The 25,525-nt window shown below is 38.1% G+C and overlaps 1 protein-coding gene across 4 annotated transcripts in view; it reads left to right on the forward strand.

The window, feature by feature from the left end:
• RCOR1 (REST corepressor 1) overlaps positions 1-25,304 on the forward strand; it is a 153,982-nt gene extending 128,678 nt beyond the window's left edge. For 2 of the 4 annotated variants that reach the window (XM_026680210.2, XM_026680211.2), the window contains exons 8-12: positions 18,286-18,498; positions 19,706-19,783; positions 20,350-20,407; positions 22,732-22,961; positions 23,813-25,304. In XM_026680210.2, coding sequence (XP_026535995.2) covers positions 18,286-18,498; positions 19,706-19,783; positions 20,350-20,407; positions 22,732-22,961; positions 23,813-23,854 — 621 coding nt within the window. In that variant the 3' untranslated portion in view covers positions 23,855-25,304. The remainder of the gene's footprint in view (positions 1-18,285; positions 18,499-19,705; positions 19,784-20,349; positions 20,408-22,731; positions 22,962-23,812) is intronic. The other 2 variants (XM_026680212.2, XM_026680213.2) reach the window with 1 other exon arrangement.
• The last annotated feature ends 221 nt before the right edge of the window (positions 25,305-25,525 follow it).

Below are 25,525 nucleotides of genomic sequence, written 5' to 3' on the forward strand. Positions count from 1 at the left end.
TAAATAAAAAACAACACACACCAGTATTAACTATGCTTTCTTACTGAAAAAAACATTCAAGATTATATGTTACAGATAATCCTTGACTTACAACCATTTATTTAGTGATCGTCTGAAGTTCCAGTGGCACTGAATAAAGTGACTTATGACAGTTTTTCACACTTATGACACAATCTCCATGGTCACATGATCAAAATTCAGGTGCTTGGCAACTGGCATGTATTTATGACAGCTGCAGTGTCCCGGGATCATGTAACCTTCTGTGACCTTCTGACAAGCAAAATCAGTGCAGAAACAACTATATTACTTACTTAGTAACTTGTAATGATTCATTTAACGACTGTGGCAAGAAACCTCATAAAATGGAGCAAAACTCTCATTTAACAGCTGTCTTGCTTAGCAGTGTAAATTTGGGACTCAATTGTGGTCTTATATATACCCTGTTTCTCCAACAATACGGCCTCCCCAATAGGAAGTCCCAGCATGTTTTATAAGCATGAAATGAAATTAAGCCCCTCCCCCAAATTAAGGCCTATATTAAAACATGCGAAATGGGGAGAAATGGCAGGAGGGCTTTCTGTTAGGAAGTACTTTTGTTGCATACCCTGATATGGTGCTGCCTCGTTGACCCTGATACAAAGTGCCCCCGCCAAGGTCAACATCAAGCTGTTGCGCCTGCCTAAGATGCAAGGGGAATTAAGTCACCCGAAAAACGGCCTAGCCGTTTTTGAGCTCAAAGAATAAGACCGGCCTTATTATATGGAAACACGGTAAGAATATTTCAGACCTTTCTAGATCACTGATCAGTCTGTTGTACCGGCTTCATTAGATTCTTTATACCAGTCTTCATCTATACCATTATTGGTCTCTTTTGGGTAATAAAAAATCCAAGATTATGTAGAATAAACAGCAATGCTTAAAACAACAAAACTTTATTGGGCAATAAGAAATTGATATCCAAACAACATCCCAGTTCCGCAATTGAACTTTAATTTCTAAAACACTAAGCAAGTAATGCTTTAAATTGTTGGCTAAAGGTTAATCATACATAGGGAAATTCCTCAGGTTGAAGAAAGGGGATTTTTTTTTTTTAAAAAAAAGCAAGATTAGGTCATTTCCTTTTTTCTAAATAGTAACAACAGGCATATTACAGTATGCCTATAACAATAATAGTTGAATGCAATTAAACATTTAATTTGCTTTTAACTATCCGTAGGAAGCTGATTGTCTTCAGTTGGAGCAGGAATAGGTAAAAACATCAAATTGTGGCACTAGTTTTGCATCTTTCAGTAGACAGCATTTTACCGATTCCCAGAATGTCCTTTCTGCTTTTGACATCTGATTAACATTGACGGGATCCATCAACAGGTTCCTAACTAAAGATGATAGAAATAAACTCCTGCAAGATTACAGCTTAATTGCATATTATGTCCATGTGCAATTGTAGATGTGGAGAACTCCTCTGTTGTGAGAAAAATAGATGTGGGCATTTTAATTTGAGTGTCATTATGATAGTGCTTTATTTCACATTTTTGCAGTTTGTGTTCAAATTTTATGTGCTTGTCATAACTATTAGTGACTTCTTGGCATTATTTTTGTGTAGAGTCAAGGGTAAAAATATATGTCAGAGAAAATATTTTACTTCTAGCTGAAATTTGAGAGGCAATTTGATTCCTTGAGAATGAATAGTGTTTTCACTTATAATTATATAAGTTGTATTTGAATTGATTCTCTTGTATTATGATTGAAAAAAAAACCTGACAATGTCCTTAGAGGAATTAATACAGAAATTTGTCTTGAAAATAAAAGTAAAACATACACAGGTAGTCAGTCCTTGACTTTACAACAGTTCATTTAATGACTATTCAAAGTTACAACGGCAGTGAAAAATGTGACTTATGATCATTTTTTACAGTTAGGACCTCTGCAGCATACCCATAATCATGTGGTGAAAATTCAGATGCTTGGCAGTTGGTTCATATTTATAACAGTTGAAGTTCCACCTTTTTCCGACCTTCTAACAAGCAGAGTCAATGGGGAAGCCAGATTCACTTCAGCCAGGTTACTAACATAACAACTGTGGCAAGAAAGGTCATAAAATGGGGCCAAAACTCACTTAACAAATGTTTCACTTAACAACAGAAATTTTGGGCTCAATTGTAGTCGTAAGTCCAGGACTACCTGTATTATGCCTCTAAGACTACTATTTTTTTTCTAGATCAAGCCTCATATGGATTTTTGGTGATGTGACTGGCAAGTAAATAAGTTGTCTAATGCCAAAATGTAAAATGAATTTACTGTTGATTCGTTTGAATCCTTATATACACATCAAAAATTTGTGTGTCCTTTTATTTGTTTCTAACTCAACGGCTGGGTGGTCTATGAACCCATGAGAACGTGACAGCACATCTGGACTCCATTGCTGAATTTTGACAGTGAAATAGCTACATTTCAGCAGTACAACCCCCCTCCCCATTTTTAGCAAGAATAAAGGAGGACATGAATACATTTTTAAAAGGCAAAATGCATCCATTTCAGATTTAAAATTCACCACTTTCCTTTTTCAAGAATGGAAAGAAAAGAAAAAGGACCCTATAATTTTCCAACCTCACTGAGCTGAAGTCTTCTAGTATCTTCAGATGCTAAACATTAGTTTTTTAAAAAGAGGGCCTCTGTCCTCAAAAAATTGCAGATTATTATACTTGCACCTCTTTTGAGTCATCTACTTAGTAATCAAATTTGATTTTAATGGCCAAATTTTAATAAAAGCTTCATTAATATATAAATATCCAAAGACTTCTACTATAAATAAAATTATATAACACAATTAAGTTAATGGAAGACAAAGAGGCTATCATATATCAGCTGAAATACAACAGCCTTATAATATAGAAAGTTTCATCTGCAAAAGTGTCCTCATACTGTTAGGCAAAACCCCAGATTTCTGTTGCATTATAGGTGATTTTATTATAGTGTATGAATACTTACTTTGTATATATTTTCTTGGCTTCTAGTTTGGTACCTAAATATAGTCTACTCCCTTGATGGACGTGGTACATTAAGTTTTAGTAAGGCAAATTCATTAAGACTATGTGACAGTGAATAGCACAATAGTGTTGGAATGTGATGGGTGAATTGACCCCAACATAATTTACAGTTTGCTCACTGACTTGAGAATCCAGTCTTACTAATTTATATGTAAAACACTGGATTTTCAGATTTCACTGTATCTTCAAACATTCATACATAAATGATACCAAAATGTATCTGGGAACATGGTATACATTATACAGCCTTTGTATTACTATATGCATAAGTGGCATATTGTTTGCCAAAATTTTGTTATAATCCAAGCAGGAGGTAGCTACCCTGGTTATGGTCTCAGAGCCAACAACTTAAAAGAAGCTAATTTCTTGAACAAAGTGGATTTAACAAGATAGAATAAAGTTATGCCATATTATCTACATTGCAAGTAGGATTTTCCTTTATTTTAGCAATTTAAAGCCTATCAATTTTTTTTCTGGATATCACTTACCTAGTTCAAATAGTCATATTTGTTTTAAATTACAGATATATATTATGCTAGATATTCTGAACTGCCCAGACACATTTTGGAGTCAGGCAGTCCCCAAATCCAACCAATCAATAGCAAATAGAAGTAACTTTGAATCAATGCAATGATTTATTACTGGGATGTTTAAAGGAAACCGAAACTGAAGATGAGTGTAGTTAGACATATGCCTTGAGGTTCAAGAAAGCAGATTGTAATAAAGTTCAATCCATAGAAAAAGAAACTGGTAGAAGAAGCCCGAGATGCATGGGAATTTCTAAAAAGGAGGTTGTGAAAGCATATTTGCAATCTTTTCCAACAAAGGGGGAGGGGAAGAAGGTAAAAGATTATTGAAGATATGAAAGCAAAAAAAAATCACATAGGAAGCAGAAAGAATAGCAAGGGGCTCTCAAGACTTAGAAAGATAGGGTCAAGAAAGAATGAGGCTAGATTAATGAAGGATTAAAGAACAACAAAAAGATTTTCAGATACATTCAAAATAAAAGGAAGAAAGGGAAACAATTGTACCAGCTGCTCAGTAAGGATAACAATGGATAAGAAGTATAAAGATTGTGTATCAGATTTTACAGATAATACAAAATTGGGTTGGATATCCAGTGCCCAAGAAAACAGAAATAAGATTCAAAATGGACTTGACAATTTAGAGAAATGGTTTGGGGGGGAAACAGAATGAAATTTAACAGAGACAAATGCAAAGTTCTTCATATAAGAAAAAGAAATCAAAGTACTTGTGTAAGAGAGCTTGGAATTATAGTTGATTACAAACTAAATATGAGTCAGCAGTGTGACATGGTTGCTGAAAGGGCAAATGCAATTTGAGGCCGCATCAATTGAAGTCTAGTTTGTAAATCACAGGAAATGATCGTTCCGTTTTATTCAGTATTATTCATCTACCATCTCAAATACTGGACACCATATTTTATAAAAGATTCAGAGAAACTAGAGCAGGTGCAGAAAACAGCAAGGCAAGGATGGCAAAAGACAATCTGAGTCTTACAAAGCAATTGGGACAACTTGGCATGTTCATCTTTGAGATAAGTCAACTGGATGGGGTCATCAATAGGACTTTCTAAGGACCTGGAGGTAGCGAATAGACAGCATAGACTAAATGTCTATGGAGATTTTCTGTCATCCAGGTCATGGTTGTCTCAAGTGCTTTTTCAAGAAGCAACTGGACTTTCTTGAAAAAGCACCTTTGGGGGTGGGATGGACTAAATTCACAAGAAATCATATTATACTAAACGTTACAAAACACTTCCTAGAGTGATGGCAGTTTAACGCTGGCTAAGGGAGCTGGAGAGGTTGCTTTCAATGTTTGTGTTTGAGCAGAGGAGACAGCCAGGTATTAGGGAATGTGGACTGTTGTCCTAAACAGGGAGTTTCTATTTCTGTCTTAAATTAAGAGCTGTGGTAGCACAGTGGTTAGAATGCTGTATTTCAGGCTAATTCTGCTGACTGCTAGGAGTTCAATCCTCACCAGCACAAAGTTGACTCAGCCTTTCATCTTTTTGAGGTCGGTAAAATGAGGACCCAGATTGTTGGGGGCAAGTTGCTGACTCTAAACCATTTAGAGAGGGCTGTAAAGCACTGTATATAAGTCTTAAGTGCTGTTGCTATTAAATTGCATCTTCCAACCAGGAGTGGGATTCAAATTTTTTAACAACCTGTTCTGTCAGCGTGACTTAATTTGTGCGTGTGGCTTGGTGGTCACGTGACCAGGTAGGTGTGGTTTGGTGGTCATGTGACGGTGGGTGTGGTCAGGCGGCCATGTGACTGGCAAACCAAATACAAGTGGTCCTCGCTTAATGGCCTGTTGCCATTAATTTATGACTGACCTCCCCAGAGCTACTTGACCTGTTTTTGGTATTTTGACAGCCATGTGTGCGCGTGCGCGCGCGCACACACACACACACACACACACACACACACACCCTTCTAACCCTGCTATTCTATGATTCTGTAAGGATCTCCTGCTGGAGCAGGGGCTTGGACTAGAAGACGACCTCCAAGATCCCGTTCAGGCCAGCTCTAGATTATTGTGCTGTTTCAAAGAGTCTTCTGAAGCCAGGATTTGTGTCCTTCCTTCCTCTCTTTTTTTTTATCTCTCTTTCTCTCCCTCCCTCCCTCCTTCCATGTATCTATCTATCCATCCATATATCTCATTCACTTTCCTTCCTTCCTTCCTTCCTTCCTTCCTTCCTTCCTTCCTTCCTTCCTTCCTTCCTTCCTTCCTTCCTTCCTTCCTCTCTCTTCCTTCCTTCCTTCCATTTCCTCTCTTGTCCTTCTTTTCTTCCTTCCTTCCATTTTCCCCTCTCTTTCTATCTCTTTTCTTCCTCTTCTCTCTCCCTTTTTTCTTTCTTTCTTTCTTTCTTTCTTTCTTTCTTTCTTTCTTTCTTTCTCTCTTTCTCTCTTTCTTTCTTTCTTTCTTTCTTCTCTTCTTTCTCTCTCTTTCCCTCTCCCTTTCCCTCCATCCTTTCCCTTCCTCCTTCCCTGTCTCCTCTTAAAGCTAGGAGACCCACCTGAAAAAAAACCACACACACATACACTTTTCCAACAAAGTACTCCCCAGCAGCATCGCTTGTGATGAGGGTTCTTCCTGGCCAGTCTCCCAGAGTCCCAGAGAATGGGTGCGATTGTCCCCATTCATGCCCAGTCCCTCGTTGCCCAGAAAAGCCAGCAGGCAAGGCTCCTGGGTCCAACAAAGGGGCCGCGGGCGGGACTTCCTCCCCTCCCCCTTTTGGGGAAAGGAAAGGGCCCGGCTGGGAATTTCAAACAAGGTGTGCGCTGCAGCCTCACCCACCCGACTGCCTGAAAACTTACCTTCCTCCCACGTCTGGTGGCAGAGGGAAAGGTGAGCCAACCAGAGCAGAGCCGTCACCACTTGGCTCCCCACCAGCCCACATCTCGTCTCCTGCTCAGATTCTCTGCAGCTGCTGGGGCTCACGGCTGCTGGGGAGAGGCGGATTTTAGCCGAGTACGGGAGGCAACCAGGAAGCATGAAGCTACACCGCACGCATCGCCCCTGGCAGAGGGAAGGGGCGGCAGACAAAGGGGTCATGCAGGCTGGGTGGCATAGCCTTATGCTCCCTGGTCACCTCCCCTGCTCCAGCAGGCAAGGCCCAGCAGCTGCGGAGAATTCAGGTGGGGGACGAGATGCAGGCTGATGGGGACTCAAGCAGTGACAGGTCAGCCCTGGCTCACCTTCTTCTCTGTCACCAGCAAGTCAGTTAAACTGGAGGCTGGGGACAATTGGGGGGCAGCTTGCTAGGCTGCAAGTGCCTCATACCATGGTGCTGGCTGCTAAGCAAGCCAGACAGCCAGGACGGTTCGGTGGGGGGAAGCTTGATAGACTGTGAGTGCTGCCTGGGATGGAGCTGCAGCGCTGGCAGCTAAGCAAGCCAGACAGAGATGGCTGGGGGGAAGCTAGCTAGGCTATGAATGCTGAGGGTAGCGGCGGCTTGGCAGCGGCATCCTAGGCTGGTCTGGGAGTTAGGACTCAACCAGGACTTGTGGTGGCGACGAGGGCAGCAGCGGTAGTGTGGTAGTGGCAGCCTAGGCTGGCCCAGGAGTTGGGACTCAACTGGGGCTGGTGGCGGCAGAGGCATGTAGACGACCAGGGCTTGAGAACCTCACTCACCTAGGGAGATCATGGCTAAAGGCAGACAGCGATGGCTGGCAGGCAGACGAATACAGACTGCAGGCAGTGATGGCTCATGGCTGAGATAAGGAGCGGTGGAGCAGGGTGGGTGGGGAAGAATGCAGTCAGTGATTGTTGTGCATGCGCGCAATGTGACGCATGCGCGAGAAGGACTGACTGGGCAGGGAGCAGAGAAGTGGGCGGGGGGGGGGCAGCCAGGGGCCCGATTTACTGATTCTCCGAACTAATGAGAATCATAACAACCGGTTGAATCCCACCCCTGTTTCCAACTCTATACTTTTATGGTGCGGGTGTGTGTGTATTATTTAATAAAACAGAACAGAGAGGGAAAAAATAAGAGGAAAAATTAAAACAGAAATAAAAAATGCAATAGTAACAAGATAAATAGGATTCTTATGCATATTAAGATATATTTTATATAAACATTTCAATAACAGATAACCATATTTCACTGTAATTGTCCATGCATAATCAGCATCTATAGGCATTTCATTCACAAGATGCAAGTAACTTCCTCTCTTCACTCCACCGGGTAATTGATGCCATAAATTTGTCTTTCCAATGTTTAAAAGCTAATATCTTGGCAATAATAAGGGTACAGAGAATCAATTAGGATAACTCTTCAGTTATTCTGTGGGAAGAAATAATTGTGTATATTCATTTGACTTTGAAACAAAGTTTAACAATTTCATAGCCACTCGTTGGAAACTGATTCACTGTTTCTTTATACCAGAAATACAAATTACACCGACTTCGTCCATAAACATTATTTTACAATCTTGACTTGGATTATGAAGCTTGGTATGACTGTACTAGATGCAGCTTAAAAGCTATTTAAATATTTCAGTACCATTACTTCTGAATCAGCCACTCCTGCTTTAACTATATCATACAGTTCTATTTTATAGTAGAATGATACCCCATGGCTCAAATCAACGAAGTAAGGTGTGGATGACCTTGGAGAGTGAGAGGAAGAGATGCTGCCTAGGAAACAGAAAAGAAAAAGTAACCCCATGAAGTGGCTTAATGGTCAGAAGAAAAAAACTTAGGAAGCACCTATCCTAATTAATCAAACTGGTAAAATTTGTATCTTCAGATTTGCAAGATTCTGTTAATGTACAGCCTGATAAAGAGGAAGCTGTGCATATAGTTTTGTTTCATTTCAGGATTCCTGTCTAGTTCACATATCATTATAATCAAAAAGTGACTTATTTTGATTCATGTTGTGTGAACAACATTGTAGCTTCAGGTCATAATCCAACAGAACATGGATAGTGCAGTGTGTAAATTTTTATTATTTTGTGGTAAAGGGGCTGATGTAATCCAGGTTCAAATCTCCGTTGAACCATGAAGCTCAATGAGTGACCTTGGAGTAGATATTGTTTCTAGTGCCTCTTAGCCTTACCTAATTGACAGGATTGTTGAAACGATGAACATTGGGTGCTGAGAACTAGGATTACTGCATTGAACAAGAGGATATAAAGAAGCAGATATTTAATACTGAACTCTGGAAAATTTTCCTGTATCGTGTTTTTCTCATAGTTTTTACAGTGCTATTGTTGAAGTGACATAGGCCAATTTATATGATATTCTTAATAATGTAATGCTAAATAAAAGCTTCCAGTTTGGGACTTAGTGTGACATTGGTTGGTAATTAAAGACACATTTAGTTCAAAACAAGTTAAATTGTCTTCATGCCAAATCCTCAGTCCACAAATCTTAAATGTATATCCTGTTTTTATAATGCTGAGAATTTCCTTGTCTGTACCCTGTAACCCCCAGGTGCCTACAAGTATAATTTTGCATTAGCTATTTCTTCCTTCACGAAATATGCACTTATAATCTAGATCTTTTAACTAAAGGGCAGGAAAAGCAGGTTACACCACAACACTGCTATGGAAAACATCTTGAGCATTCTGGAAATAGAATTTTTTAAGCTTGATAGTCTTCCAGAACTGCTCAGAACCATCTTGAACAGTTCTTTTTTCTCAAAATGGATGTTTGAATCTAAAAGAATTGGAATAGAAATAATTTGCACATGCTTATAAAGAGGTGGTATTCAGCAGGTTCTGACCAATTCTGGAGAACCGGTAGCGGAAATTTTGAGTATTTCAGAATACCACCTCTGACTGGCTCCGCCCCCATCTATTCTCTGCCTCCCAAGTCCCAGCTGATCGGCTGCGTCTTTTTTTGTTGCTCTGCACAAAAGCTGGAAAGCAGGTTAGTGGGGTGGAGAGGGAATGGGAATGGGAGGGAATGAGACAATTTTATAGTATCCTTCCTGGAGTGTGGTGGGAATTGAGATTTTACAGTATCCTTTCCCTGCTACACCTACCAAGCCATGCCACGCCCACCAAGCCATTCCCACAGAACCAGTAGTAAAAAAATTTGAATCCCACCATTGTTACACAAACAGTAAGATGACCAGAGAATCCATAGCTCTAGTGACACAACTGGGAAGCTGGATTTTCAATGAAACCTTGGGAAACTGACTTGTTGAGTGTAGGCAGGAGGTTACTATCTATAAGAAAATGTATTCCCTGATTGCAGGACAAACTATGTAAATTTGTAGAGCATCAGTGTTGGGTGTGGAAGGTCCCAGATTCCATTCCTCCTCCCTCTGTATTTCCCAAGGGAGCTGTGCAAGACTCCATCAGCAAACTTAAAGATTATTTTGGAATTGATGTAGATAAATAAGGACCTAGTCCTAAAACTAAAATAACCTCTGTTGAGGAACAACAGCAGTATAAAAGCACCTGCTAAGATTTTTTTCCTTTTACAATCCCATGTGTACATACTGGTACATTCAATTAATAAAACCAGAACCGGGTGGATGGGGGAAGGGAGTTCTGATTTTACCCAGTAGATGATTGGATAACTCATTGAGTAGGGGACAAAAAAATAAGAACTATCTAGATCAGTGGTCTCCAACCGGTGGTCCGTGACCTACTGGTAGTCCGCAAGAAAATGTTGGTGGTCTGCAGAGAAATGTGACCCCCAGAGCACCCCCGCTAAGCAATTAATCCAGGCTGCGCAGGGACACAAGGCTGAGCTGCCCACATGACCCGTGGGAACCTTCCCGCCCACTCACTCCTTACCCGGCAAACTTGCCTGCTAAGTTGCTATTTTTCCTTTTTTTTTTCCTCCGACCACCAGCTGTTCTGCTGTGCTGGGAGATTTTGATTAGCTACCCTGTTTCTCCAACAATACGGCCTCCCCCAATAGGAAGTCCCAGCATGTTTTATAGGCATGAAATGAAATTAAGCCCCTCCCCCCAAATTAAGGCCTATATTAAAACATGCAAAATGGGGGGGAATAGTGCGGGGGCTTGCCATTAGGAAGTACTTTTGTTGCACACCCGGATATGGTGCTGCCTGCGTTGACCCCGATACGAAGTGGCCCACCAACGCCGAGGTCAACATCCAATCCGTCGCCGCCTGCCCGAAGATGCAAGGGGGGAGGGAATTAAGTCACCCCCGAAAAGACGGCCTAGCCATTTTTTCGGGGCTCAAAAAAAAATAAGACCCAGCCTTATTATATGAGAAACACGGTAGAAAGCAGGAAATCTCAAAAGTTTAATATAATTAGCAACTTCCAAAAGTTGTCCATCTCTTTCATAAATAATTGTCTATGTACTGCAGTGGCTGAGTTTTCATAATACACTAATCCAGGACCAAACTAACATACTGGTTTAGAACAAAATTTGCAGATTCTTGAAATCCATAGATTGTGTGCTTTTGAATGTACGTTTCTGGGGAATAATAAATTGAAGAAAGTTTTTGCAATTATATTTTGCTTGTAGGCTTCCCAGAGGCATCTGGTTGACCACAGTGAGAAACTAAGTGACGGATTTTATCAGTTTGCTTTTGCAGTTATTTTTATCTAGATTCAAAGTATGGTGGAAGTGTAAAAATAGAAGATGTGTTTCACAAGACCAACATTTCAAGTTCTTAAGAAAAAGATGACAATGGGGTTTTTGTGTGTTTTGTTTCAGTTTTGTATCAGTTTTTGGCACCACCAAAGGTTACAATGATATTAGTTGGATGGCTGTTCAAGTAAGTGGTGTATAATTAGCTAAATTTTTTAAAGTCTTTTTAATAGACTTTACATTTGACAAGTGTAGGCCATGGGAACTTTCGGGGAAGGCATGGCAAACTGAGGATAGCTCTGCTAAAAGTGCAGCCAAGAACCACAGGACTGGCTGTTTATAATTCTTCTCTGGACAAGAGAGGACTTGGGAATGTCTACACATTCTCCACACAGTTGTTTCTCATAAGGAGACTGCAACATAGCAATCTCTAGTGGATTTCAGCTCTGGGAGATGAAGGAATAGCTCTCCTTTTTGCACAAGCCACTATTGGTACTTTCAAAAGGACACTGGGTTGCATACTTCTTTTCTAGTCATTGTCAAAAATGGCTTTGTTAACTGCTTTGGATTGATGGATATTACATCACTGTGTGAGTTTCTTTCAATCTTCGTATAAAAGTTTTAATACACGTTTTAAGGACTTAATTTTTTATTCTTTGAGAATAAACAGCAAAAGGGTAATTTGAGTTTTGGTTTTGGAACATTACAAAAAGAGAATGATCCAGATGGATTTGAAACAAGATTTTGAAATTAATTATAAGAATCCTTCCCATGCAAAAATGGCTTTGTTTGCATTCACTTTTTTAAAAAATGATAGGATAAGAAGGTTGGATACTAGAGGGAACCAGAAGAAACTAATTATTACAATTAAAAGAGAAGAATGCTTAAATGCAGCAAAATATTTTAACATTGGACATATTGAGGGATATTTTTTGAACAGAGAACCCAGAAGTTAATTTTAAGTGGGTTTGCCTCTTGAGTGTCTTTAAAAAAATAAAAACAAGACTGAGACGGATCTGAAAATGGATTTTAAAATGACAGGGTACAATAATGGTATAGAAAAAGATACTGTCATCAAAAAGAAAACTGGCTGATGTCTTAATAATGAAAAGGGATACACAAATAATACATCAAAAGAATGACTTTGATAACTTTCTTATATTGGGAGACCTTTTAATACTGAAGTATTTTGTGAAAAGGGGCAAAGGAAAAATGAAAGGAAATCCAAGTACTAGAACATTATTTGAAGGGATTAAAGACCAAGATTGTTAAAATAAAGGGAAGAAATATAGAATTAAGTTATTTGATCACGGTTAAAATAAACATGTTGTTATTTCTGGTAATCTTTAAGGGATTTTTGCTGATTAGAACTGAATGAGAAAGCTTTAAGGATGTATATCTAGGTAAGACATGAGATATGAAAGCCATTTTGGTGATTTGGTCCAGTCACTCACTCTCAGTCCAATCCACCTTACAGGGTTGTTGTAGGGAAAATAGAAGGGGGAAGGTATGTTAGATATGTTCGCTGCCTTGAGTTGTGTGTAAAAATAATAAAAGTGTGATATAAATAAAAAAAATATGGGAAGAAGAAATACTTTATTATATTTTAAGATAAGAAGATAAGTTACTAAAGTTGTTCATACTTGTGATGAAAAGGGAAGTCATTTCTTTGTTCACTATATTCTTTTTTTCTGTATTTTTTATTTTTATTCTTCTTTTCTGTACTTTCTATTTTTATTTTATTTTTCTGGGTAGTAGTTTTTATCTTTTAATTGTAATTTTTAATAACATTACTATAAAAAAGATAAATGTAGGCTTTGGTTCTGCCTATCCCCAGGTTTGCCACTGATTCTCCGCAATGCTGTTCAGGACAATGGATGTTAGTGAAAGTCAAAGTTAATTTGTATCTGCTGTGTTTTCCAAAAGGAAACAGATAGTTGTAATATTTGAGTTTGTCCGCTTTCCAGATAGTATAACATAAGTTGACTTGCACTCCTTCGTTTTTCACACGCTACTACTACAACTTTCCTAACCCTGTACCCTTCAAATGTATGGGACATAGAATCATAGGTGAAAGAGGCCTTGAACATTATTTAGTCCCTCTCCCCACTCACTGCAGGAATTCACTGCTGTAGCATCCCTGACAGATGGCTATCTAACCTGTTTAAATCCTTGCCAGTATAAAAGATCCTACCTCTTCCCAAAGCAGTCTGTGTTTATTGTTAGGAATTTTTTCCTGATGTCCAACTGAGATATACTTCCTCATAACTCTTTTGGTTTTTCTGCAACAATTACGAACAGTTCTTCAGCTCTTCTATATTATACCTGTTCAAACATCGTAGAATAGAATAGAATAGAATTTGAATTGAATTGGATTGGATTCTTTATTGGCCAAGGGTGATTGGACACACAAGGAAACTGTCTTGCATAAGCTCTCAATGTACACAAAAGCTGTAAGTGATAAATCATGATCATAGTCATCATAAAAATGCATTCATCATAAATCATACTCACACTTAGCGCGATAGTCATAGGATACTCAATAAATACTCAGTGCCTCCATGTGCATCCCTAATAAAACCCTCGCCACCAGCCCCTTCTCTGTCTCAGTTTCTTTCTTGATATGCTCCAGTTTCTCAGAGCCTATCCTAATTGTGGTATTGAGAACTGGTTGCAATATTTTAGGCACAGTCTGACAAATGCAAAATAGAGAAGAAAAATGACTTTTGACTTCGATTATCATAGTTCCTTAGCTAGCATTGCTATAGGCTGTGCTCTCACTGTAAGTATAAGATTTTCAGTTCAAAACCCCAGATTAAGGGATCTTGATATTATAACAACAATAACAAACAAAAAAACACGAAATACTGCAACCTGACCATTGAAACTATGTGATTATGGATGAAACATGAAACTGTGATACCCATTGTCATCAGGGCACTTGGTACCATGTCCAAAAATTTTATAAAATACATCAAGGAATTGCAGCTTCCTGCAATAACACCAGTGGAACTGCAAAAACCTGTGCTACCTGGAACATCATACATTTTAAGAAGATACTTGGTTGATACCTAGGATGCTGGCAGCAACGCGTATCAACCATTGGCGCCAGTCAATGACATTTGTGATACATTTTTAAATGTTCAGTTGACTGAGTTTTGTAATAATAATTCATTAAACGTGTCATTTTGCCTATATCTCTTTTATCTCAAATACTTATGAAAACATAATATCTCTTTTATGCAAGTAATGTGTGTCCAATGATGACATAATTTGAAGTAGAAGGATGACCTATTTTTCCACTTCCTGCTTTCAAGAAGTGATGGTTTTATGTGGGGGAAGGAATTAGGCATGGTTCCGCCCCTTTTTATAAACAATTCCACCATCCATTTTTATTTTGCATATTTTGTGGTGACGCAATTAAAACCAACAAGCAATCTTTCCTGGAAAAATTGTTAAGACAAAACTAACTGGCCTACAGCTCTGTAATCTTGTAGGGTATATAGCTGATTATCCAAAATTATCCCAGGACATTAAATCTGTAAGAGGATGTACACTTTTTTCTTTTGCTGTCATATTTTTCTAGAAGTAACATGGCTACATTTTCCCTTACCTGCAGAATTCATACCTTTATCATTCAGTTAAACAGTATTAAACATTATTATGGTAATAGGGGATATTTTAGAAGGTTTTGCTTTCAGTGCTCACATCACAGTTTTCTTAAATTATATTAATGACCACTTCTTCCATTACAATATTTTTTTAAATTTGTGTATTTCACTATAGCTTAACATAAAAATTAATATTTCAATATTTGCACACTGGAGGAAAAGTAAATCTATTTTCCTACATAAACATAATAAGGAAACATGGATCTAAGTAGATTTCTTAAGTTCAGTTACTCGGAAACAATATAGATTGTCCTTGCTTAGCAAAGTTGATTAGCAATAGCACCTAGACTTATATACCGCTTCACAATGCTTTAGAGCCCTCTCTAAGTGGTTTACAGAGTCAGCATATTGCCCACAACAACCTGGGTCCTCATTTTACCTACCTCAGAAAGATAGGAGGCTGGGTCAACCTTGAGCCAGTGAGATTTGAACTGATTCATGACCGTTTGAAGTTATAACACTCTTTTAAAAAGCTACTTATAACCCATCGTTGAAGTTATGATTGCTGCCACCACCATCATTTTGGCCTCATGATTGTATTTTGGGCATTTGTCAAGCAGCTCTCAGTTGGGGGCAATATGCTGACTCTTTAAAGTACTTAGAGAGGGCTGTAAAGCTCTGTGAAGCAGTATTTAAGTCTAAGTACTGTTACTATTTACGGTACAAGCAGTTGCCTCGCTATGTTTTTGCCATTTTCAATTTACAATAGGTAATGAGAAATATCTTCTCCAGCCATTTCTAGTTGGCTTGCATTTGCTAGCTAATGATTGTTTGTGGGGTCAAAAAACTCACCATGTGTTTCTAAGTTTTCGAATTTACAGAAAGGTTGAAAACATGAATGGTGACCACATATCTTTTTGCTGAAATGTGACAACTAAGAACTAGGAGTTTCTTCCATAGCTTAGAAGATAAAACTAGAATTTAATTTATTCCATACTATAGAGAGATGAACTCGTACCACTTGTAAGCTGGTGAGAGGTGTTGTGGATGCTTTGATGTTTCAGTGCAAAACACAGTCATATATAAAACTGCCCTCAATCCCTATTATGTTATTGACCTATATAGATCAAGTTATTTTCTGCTAACAGTAGCTAAGATTTTCTGGCTAGACCTTTGCTGGGAAACACAAATGTCCTTATAAAGGCATATCTCTACCCCCACATGTGTTGTTTGTTTTGCATACCACACTATTTTTTCCTTCCATTCAGTTGTGTCTGATTCTTAGACTGCCTGATTGTGTCTGATTCTTAGACTGTCCAGCTAATGTCTTGAATAAACAGCAGCTAGTAAAGTTCACCTTAACATGCTAAACTTAAACCAGATAAACCCATATAATACAGCTTAGTGCAATATGTGGTCAGTTTATGAATGCTGCATGTGGCTTTGAATTTGCTTCAGTGAATCAGTGTGGGCATAGGATCATGTCTAAGGAAGACAGAAAGCCTAGTTATATATTTTAACTCTGGTTGAAGGAAACTGTTTTGGGGAGTATTTCTTTTCCTCTTTCCTGCCAGCCCTTCTCTTAATCCCTCTGTCACGTATGCCCAGTCTTTTACTGAGCTTTCTCTCTTCAGTACTTGATACTCAAACTAGAAAAATCCTAATTAATGCTAGATCAAGTTTATTTTCAAACCAAAGACCAGCATCAAGACTGAAAGCTGATTTAAGTCACTGCCTTAAGATCAAAGGATGATTAAAAGTGACTTCAAGGTGCACATTGTAATAAAACATGGTTATCACTGAGCAGATATGGAAATGGGCAGAGGCAGGCCTCTGAGGCAGCATGACTTTTCAAGTAGAATGGGTTTTACAGACTAAGGTGAGGCTCATGCACCTCTGTCCCCTTTATTGGAAGAGGCAGAATCTTCTGGGAATTCTGTGTATATTGTAAACTTTCCTGTTGAGCTTGGAGGTTATTTTCCTCAGAGTAGGAAAGCTCTGTAGTGGTTGTTTGATTCCTATATGCTTTGCTGTTTTCATTTGAAGAAAGGCAGAAGCAAATATGGCTTTCCCTTAACAGGGAGCTTTTTAAAGGTCTTTTTCACATTCTGGAGACATATCCTTAGTGTTATCAAAAGATTCAGAAGAAATTTTTAAAATTACATTGCTAGTGGAGTGGCAGGGAGATCTAAGCATTCCTTCGCATGAATCTAAAACAGTGTCTCAGATTCATTCTTTATGTTTCATACTTGTCCCTGAAAGACCTTTTTCTAGGGCAGATTTCATACCAATGCAAAAATCTTTATCCCTCAGTTTTGCAGTGCTGCATATAAAAAGGAATGAGCTTTAAGGATTAGCCTGCAATCATCTGACCCTTCATGTTTTGTCTTAAATTAGTTTCTTCTTCCCCTCTGGCTGACATACACAAAATTGCACATCAAACATAATTTTTAGATTTATTTTTTCTAATTCAACCACCCCCCATGCTCAATTGAAATATCTTCTTTTATTTCTGATACACTATTAAACTGAGGTGCTGATAGCCTGAACTTAGAAAAAGTGCTTTGGTTAGCTTTCAGTGGCATGCCTGGAATTTGTGGTGGATGTTGGCACTTTAGTCCTATATGGGGGTATTGAGTCCTTTTTTCCAGATGGGGAGTAAGGACGATAGTCTTTGGTAAAAGAGTACTTCTCATGTATGTTGGAGCCATTGTATTATGTGTGGTTTTGGGTTAGTGCATTTATCTTTTCTGTTTCAGTAATAGAACTTTGGGAAGATACTTAGTAGACTTCATCTTACTTAGAGCCGTGTTGGCACAGTGGTTAGAATGCAGTATTGCAGGCTAATTCACTGCTCACTGCAGGAGTTCAATTCTGAGCGGCTCAAGGTTGATTCAGCCTTCTATCCTTCCAAGGTCAGTAAAATGAGGACCCAGATTGTTGGAGGCAACACTCTGTAAACTGCTTAGGGAGAACTGTAAAGCCCTATGAAGTGGTATATACGTCTAAGTGCTATTGCTATTACTTCATTTTAACAAGATAGGTGCATTTTGTGATCTTGTATCTGTTCTTCCACTGTTATTGTTACTTTAGCAGAAAAGTACTTGGGCAGCACCAACAAACTGTCCCACATGTCAATGTGCAGAGAGTCTTATATGATTTTTAAAGATGTTTGGCCTATGGCAAGCCAGAAGAATGATGCCGTGATGCCTTTGGACTGGACAGGCCTACTGTGCGAGTTGACCTTTTTAAAGGACTTTGAAGGGCAAAATGGATGCCCCAAGGATTTGTGAACTCATATTCAGGTGACCTCTGTGTTCTGGGAAGATTAAAATTAGATATCTGTTTCGCCCATGAAATTGTGAAAATGCTGACCCTATCCACTAATGATGATGGGGAGGTGTGCTGGTTAAGTAAAAAGGTGAAGCAAGACAGTGTTTCCCTTTTGTAGTTGGGTTTTGCAGGACCTTAGAAAAAGAGTATACTTATGACTGTCCACCTCAGGTTTGGGATATATTTGGAAGTGGCAGTAGTTGTGGATGTCTAGTGGTTGAGTCATTGGGCTAACATATGGTAGATCTCTCCTTTGCAGATTCCTCCCGTGGAAACAATTCCTCAGATAAAGAAAGAAAAGCACAGTACCCAGGCTGCCAAGAACAGGGCCAAGAGGAAACCTCCCAAAGGAATGTTTCTCTCTCAGGAAGATGTGGAAGCCGTGTCTGCCAACGCAACTGCTGCCACCACTTTGCTCAGGCAGCTGGATATGGAGCTCGTCTCCATCAAGCGACAGGTATGTGTTTTCTCCTGGCAACAGAGCGAGGCTTCTTTTTAATCATCTGATACATATTTTAAACAATCTCAACTTCACAGCTCCCTGGGAGGATTTATAGCTTTGGTGCGATGTTTGCATCAGGATGAGACCTGATTAACAAGCTGTCAGTTGCAGTACATTTTAGAGGAGAATTATTTCAACTTGGCTTTCTATTTACAGTGCAGCAAAATGAATTGCCAACTTCCTGTATCTTACTCAGGACGTCATTACGGATTTCCATAAATCAGTTTCCATGTTTCTCCACCCTTTGGGCTTTCTAGTTTCTAAAAACTTTTATAGCAGTAATCAATTATTTTATTGATTTCCATCTAATTTCTAATTTTACACATTCAGGTATAAAATATTACAATATTTTTCCTCTGCCTTACCACTTCTATGCAGCTACTGGTAGCTTTTATTCTTCTATTTCCTCTATTGGTTAGAATATTTCTGCCCTTGTCGTTTGTTTGGTCCGTGGGCATCCACTTAAACATATCCGTTTGACAATGATCAGTTCCTTTTATATTTGCCACACTGTCTATTCTACTTGACATTTTAAAAGATTATTTTAATTTTAAAAGACATTTAAATGAAAAACTGTGGATTGCAAAGCACAACTTCAACCTTCAGCATCAACTGTGTCATATGTTCCACTGGCAGGTACATAGATAGCTTTTATTATGATCAGGCATTGGGAAAAAAAACTCCATAGGCATCTTCACAAAATAAAAATAATGAGTGGCTGCAGTTCAGAGGGTGAGTTAGGGTTGTTGTTGTTTTTTAAATGCCATGGTGTTCAAAAGAAAGACATAGGTAAGCAATGGGAACACAATCATTTTAAAAACGTAAGGGTTCTATTGGGAATCATGCAACTTAGCACGTTTTTTTTTTACAAGTATCAACATTAGAAAGTCCCCAAAGAGCTAAGAATGAAAGAGCCTATTCCCCATTATTCCTTCTCAACTATTGAGTTGTTGGATGTTTGGGTGGGAGGGAAAAAAGGACAAAACCGAATCTTAGTTGGGAAGGGAGCTGTGTTTCTTGGAGGAATGGGGGCTCTTGTTTAAATGATTGGTCAGGGGAATAGATAGTATTTCCCAATGCTTTAGAGAATATTTGAAATTAGATCAATTTTTATACAAACTTCGTATATTATCCATACTGAAAGAGGAACTTTTCTTTTCAGATTCAAAATATCAAACAAACAAACAGCTCTCTGAAAGAGAAACTTGAAGGAGGAATAGAGCAATATAGGTTACCAGAGGTAAGCTTGTGTTCTAATGGGAAAGTATGTTTTTCCCCCTTCTTTTCTGAAGTTTATAGAAGGGCACCTGAGTTGATCAAATTTGCCATTTATCCCCATAATTATATTGGGCTGCAGAGGTCCTTCAGGAGCTTGTGAGGTCCAGTGCAATTTGGGGAATTATCCCAGTTCCTTTTCTAGCTCCAGTATTGGAATTAGGATGAGAAGAAGTGCACAGTTTACAATCAGGATGCCCTCAAATTTCGACTTGGTTGACAAAGCCAACCTATGCATGGACTCTGGTAGCTAACATTGTGCTAAAATCATTGACTGCTCCCTTTATCCCCTTTTTCCTTTCTGCTGTTATAAATTAAATGTTGCTAACTAAATAATGGACTACCTATAATTTCACTTGAAAAGAAATTTAAAAAAAAACATGCTGAGAAAGAATAATGCAGGCTTTATTTAACAAATGACTGCTCAAGCAATGTATTCAATGTTTCATTTGTATACAGTTTGGGGGCTGAGGTTTAAAAGCACATCTGTTATCTAAGTAAATTATTCTCTTTATGTTTCATGACACTTAGGTAACATCGAAATTTAATGCACGCTGGACCACAGACGAACAGCTTCTTGCAGTGCAAGGTATGGCATTGCAAATACATTCCTGTCTGTAGGGAAGATGACCCTGTGTCTTGATTTCTGGTGGAGCATTTCCTCATTGGCCAGTGAAATAATTCTCCAAATTCCTGCTTCTGACTCATATCTTAGGGTTGATGAACTTTGAGGCCTGAACTGCATTTACTGTAGGGTCAGACTCATTCATTTTTGCAGTAACAGTTTCCCATATGCGAGATGATGACTGACCCAGTTCCTCATATTCCAAGTCATGATTGTTGGTTGAAGTGGGCAGAGTTTGACTGGACATGCTAGCCTTATTCTGATGCATATTTTAAACATAAGAATGATTTCTTTCTGTGTGTGCTTGCACTGTATGCAAAACGTGCCCAATTTCAGCCAGTGCAGGCATACTTACAAGGGTGTGCTTACAAAAAAGTGTCCTTGTTTCTGCTTTCATCAGGTTGTGGAAACATATTCATTAACAACGTAGAAATATGGCTTGGAGTCCCTGTGGGATCAGTCATTAGCATTCATTTATTTCTTTATCAAATTTGTGTGCCCAGGGGCACTGAGCGTGTTTGAAAGGGACCATAACTGGTTTGTCCAGGCAGAGGAGGCAAGTCTAGGAGGCAAACCTAAATTCTGTTCTGCAGCCAGTGATGCTGTTTTTATATATTTCTGATTCCCTTTTGAGAGCCCTGTTTCTCCTACCTACCATGAGAAACATGAATGTCCCAGTGATAAATTGAAACACTGTTCCCCTTCCTACAATAGTTGTTGGCAATGAATCTGCAGGTATACGGAATTGTGGCTGACTAGATTTAAGTACAGCAACACATCTGATTGAGAGATGATACCACTGGCATTAAGGCAGACTAGGAAAGGCAGGGCATCATCAAGGCTAGCGGATTTTGCCATTGAAGAAATGCAGTGGTGGCATTTAGATCTTGCTCACAAGATCCCAAAAGGAAAGGAGCAACTTCTGGGATAAGAGAGAGGTACATTAGCCACTTAAATGATCACACACAATTGTAGAAATCCAGCCAGCAAGCCTTGAAATTGATAATCGTACTACTTAATGATGTTATTGAGGTTTACACAAAATTCATTAATTTCAGGGGATCATTGCCTGTCTAGATTTGAGCCCCCCTGTATTAATCAATTAAATGTTTTAGGAATAGGATAGTTGCTTTTGCTTTAATGTTTTGTTTCATTTTAAAATTATTTTGAACTATTTAAACCAAGAATATGAATGAATAGAAAAATGTACCAAACAGATTAAAAATGGAAAATAATTACACAGATGACAGAGTTTAGTTTTCTTGCTGACTATTTTTTTAAAACAGTGAACAATTAACATTAAAATCACCATATTTACCTTGCCTCAATATGATGTTTTTCATCATGAGAACAGCATACTAGATAGCATATTGTGTTCACTGGGATAACCAATGGTGAAGTCCTTCACAGTACTCTTGATGTTTGATTGTATATCAACTTTTCAGGATTGCTTCACTTTTAAAAGATTGTTGCTGGGTTTTAATTTGTTTTTAACATTGTTCACCAGCTAGGTTTTTGAATTGGGTGGCCTTAAACTAATTTATAACAATCATTTTATTTATACTTTGGGAGAAAGAGTGATAAGCAAAATACACAAAAGAAGAAAGAATTAATAAGAGTGGGCGGGGGGGGGAGAGAAATCTCAAAGTGTGGGATAAGAAAAATTAAAAGGAAATATAGCTAAATATATATTTGGCCATAAGAAATATCAAATATTTTCAAACATACAGTTTTAGTAATTCAGTTGGTTTAATTGGTTTTATAATAAGTGTAAATTGTTAATTTTATTATAGAGTTGTCTGTAATGAGATTGGTGGCCATGTTTGATAAATAAAATAAAATAATAACCACATTGAGGCAGAATCTTAAGAAAGTCAAGATTTACCACTCTTCTATAAACCTATAATTGGTTTAGAAACAGTGTGACCCTTGATGTATCCCTTAAATTTAGTTGTTGACTTTGAAACTATAAATAATGTATCCATTCCATCTTTGAGGTTCATTTGCTCTGTCAATAAATTCTCTACAGCATCTACAGCATGCATTTTTTTGCAGTACTGTTGATGCAAATACGCGCTCATCAAATTTTATTCTGACATCTCATTCAAGGTCACAAGGGGATCTAGGCGAATTCTCACAACCGTGTCTACCTAGGCCACTCAATCTTATCTAGCTCCCTGCATGCTTGTGAAAATGCATGCTACTCTGAACAGGATTCCTTTGTATTAGTTTGAAGGTGTCCTCTGAACTTCAGAAATGGTACTGATGAGATATGTTTTCTTTTGTAGCAATCAGGAAATACGGTCGTGATTTTCAAGCAATCTCTGATGTCATTGGAAACAAATCTGTGGTGCAAGTGAAAAACTTTTTCGTAAATTATCGGCGGCGTTTCAACATAGACGAAGTCCTACAGGAATGGGAAGCTGAGCATGGGAAGGCCGAGACAAATGGAACAAATACACAGAAACCTGTCAAATCCCCGGATAATACTATTAAAGTATCTGAAGAAGAGGATGAGGTAGTAGTAGTTTTTTTTTTTAACTTGATGCATTTATTGTCCCAAACTGGATTATAATGTTTTTGTAGTAATATCAACTCTTTGGATAACTGTACTATATAACCATGCTGTGTAGAAAGGGATATCATCACTTGAGGTTTTGGTTGTCTCAAATGTGCTTTCCCAAAAGGCAACTGGACTTTCTTGTTTTTGTTTTTCTTTGAAAATGTTTTGTTTCTCATCCAAGAAGCTACTTTAGTTTTTTTATGAGAAGCGAAACATTTTCAAAGAAAAAACAAAAACAAAGTTGGAAAAGCACCTTTGGGTCTCTCAGGAGTGTATCATAGTGCTAATCTATAAAATCTTCCTTTTCAGTCATATTGGCTCCCCCCAATTTTCTTTTAATACTTTTTAATATTTCTATGCATTCATAGTGTGGTTTTAGACTAATATTATTCGTAGTTTTTAATTTATTTTGGCATTATTTACAATACCATAAATATCTGAAGGAGGTAAAACAGAAATGAATAAATGTGTGGCCAAAGGGACAAGTTTGACATTTGTGCTAACATTTTTCCCTCTTTCTTGCTTTATTGAAAATAATGCTTCTGACAAGAGAACTTGGTGTTTCAGAATTCTATTTGTTTTAGACTATTGATTGAGAATTCCAATATTATAGAATCTGAGGAGAGAGAGAGAGAGAGACTTGTTAATTCATTACTCTACATAACTATCTCTGGGTTTTCTTTCTTTCAGTGTCTGCTCTTCTTTCTTAAACCAGAAATGAAATGAAATAAAAGGGGTATGTGTGTGTGCATAAAAAATAATTTTAAAATGTTGCTCACTGCTACCATCTTTTTCTTCTACTGCAGGCTACTTCAGTTTTGGATGTCAGATATTCATCCACTTCATGAAAGACTCAGATAGCCTAGAACAATGTTATGTTTGACTACTATGTTATCTGAAATATCAGGTATTAGCAAAACTTCGGACAGCCATCTATATCATAACTCTGTGGATAAGCAGCTATTACCAAAAAGAGAGAGAAAGAGAGGACAGATCACAAATATAGGCAAACACTTCTGTTCCTATCCTGTATTTGCCTTAACTTTCTCCTCAATCTTCCCAACCAACCACGGATCCAATTTCTGCAACTCCTGGAACAAGCTCTTGGTTTTCAACACCATCAAGTTTTAAAGCATCAGTGACTTCTTGAACCATCTACATCCCTCTCTGTAAACTTTGATTGCTTGTCATGCTCACAAGTTACCTCCTGACATCAGGGGCATTTCTAAAACATACTCTGTAGTAAGATAATAGTATGCATTTCTATATGCCCTTGTATGATTTAAACTTATTTTTTATGATATAATCATTGCTGATAAGGTAACCTTTTATTTTTATTTTTTTAATGAGTGAGTTTTCTGCTAAGAAAAGTATTGTGTCTATGCTGATTAATCCTTTCCAAAGTGATGTCCTCCAGTGATCCCAATACTTGGAGGCATACTGCGGAGAAAGCTGTGCTAGTTGGTCTAGTAGTTTATTTGAAATTAATGATGGGGGGGATGAGATTTTCAGAATAGAAAGCAGATTTTTTTCCTGTGTCTAATTCTGTTCTTATAGTCAACTCCTCCTTAGAAAACTCACTGATATTAATTGTGATTTTTATTATTATGATTATAATGAACCTTTTTATTTAGTGCAAAAGGGAATGTGCAGTGTGTAACCTTGCTTTAATTCTATATATGCATATACTTTACCATTCAGTGGACTTGCATTATAATCTCTAGGTGAGTAGCAAAATAAGTAACTTGATTGGATATCCAGGAGTTTAAAACATAACTTATTTTAATTTGAGGTGCGTTTAGACCGTTGCATTGGGGACCTCGTGTTCTATTGAGGTGAGTGGAAGCTACTTCTTAGCTTTCCATGGTTAATTGCTGGTCTGGATGAGAGCTTAGTAGCAGTAATCACAAACCCAAAATAGAGTACATCAATACTAAAAATGCTTGTTGGCAAGTAATCTTCCAGTCATACATTTTATTCCATTTCTCCCCGATCCATGGCTCTCCTCAGATGATTCTAGGCATTTGGCTTTGACAGTTTTGGAGATTGATTCTTCTGAAAGATGCACAGATGTGGGATTTTTTTAATTAATGAGTTGGTTCTAACAATAGAAAGTTAAGTTAGTATTTTAATTGGGCATGCAGCAATATTTCCCCCCGCATTGACTTTGGTCCAATCTTCTCAACTCAAATGCACAGATCAGATAAAAATGAACTTGTAACTACAGTTCCTTTTTGAGTTCCTGAAGACAGCGTGTGAAATAATTTACCCCAGCAAGTGACTTAACAATTAACAGCTGTGCAAAACATGTTCCCTTCACTCACAGCTTATTATGTTAGGGCTTGCCTTTGTCAACTAGGATTGATTCACCTATTTACTAATTAATAATTACATGTTGCAATGACACCACAGCAAGTGCCAGAAAAACACCAGAAATGTTTGAGTTGGGCGAGCCTGGTCTGGGCATAACCATTAAGGAAACTTTTCTCTGTCTGTAAGAGGAGAAGCCATAGACAAAT

The sequence above is a fragment of the Notechis scutatus genome, chromosome 1 (genome assembly GCF_049901735.1).
Source record: "Notechis scutatus isolate UNSWTSFEM ecotype Mainland chromosome 1, rNotScu1.2, whole genome shotgun sequence".
In the NCBI taxonomy this organism is placed as follows: Eukaryota; Metazoa; Chordata; class Lepidosauria; order Squamata; family Elapidae; genus Notechis; species Notechis scutatus.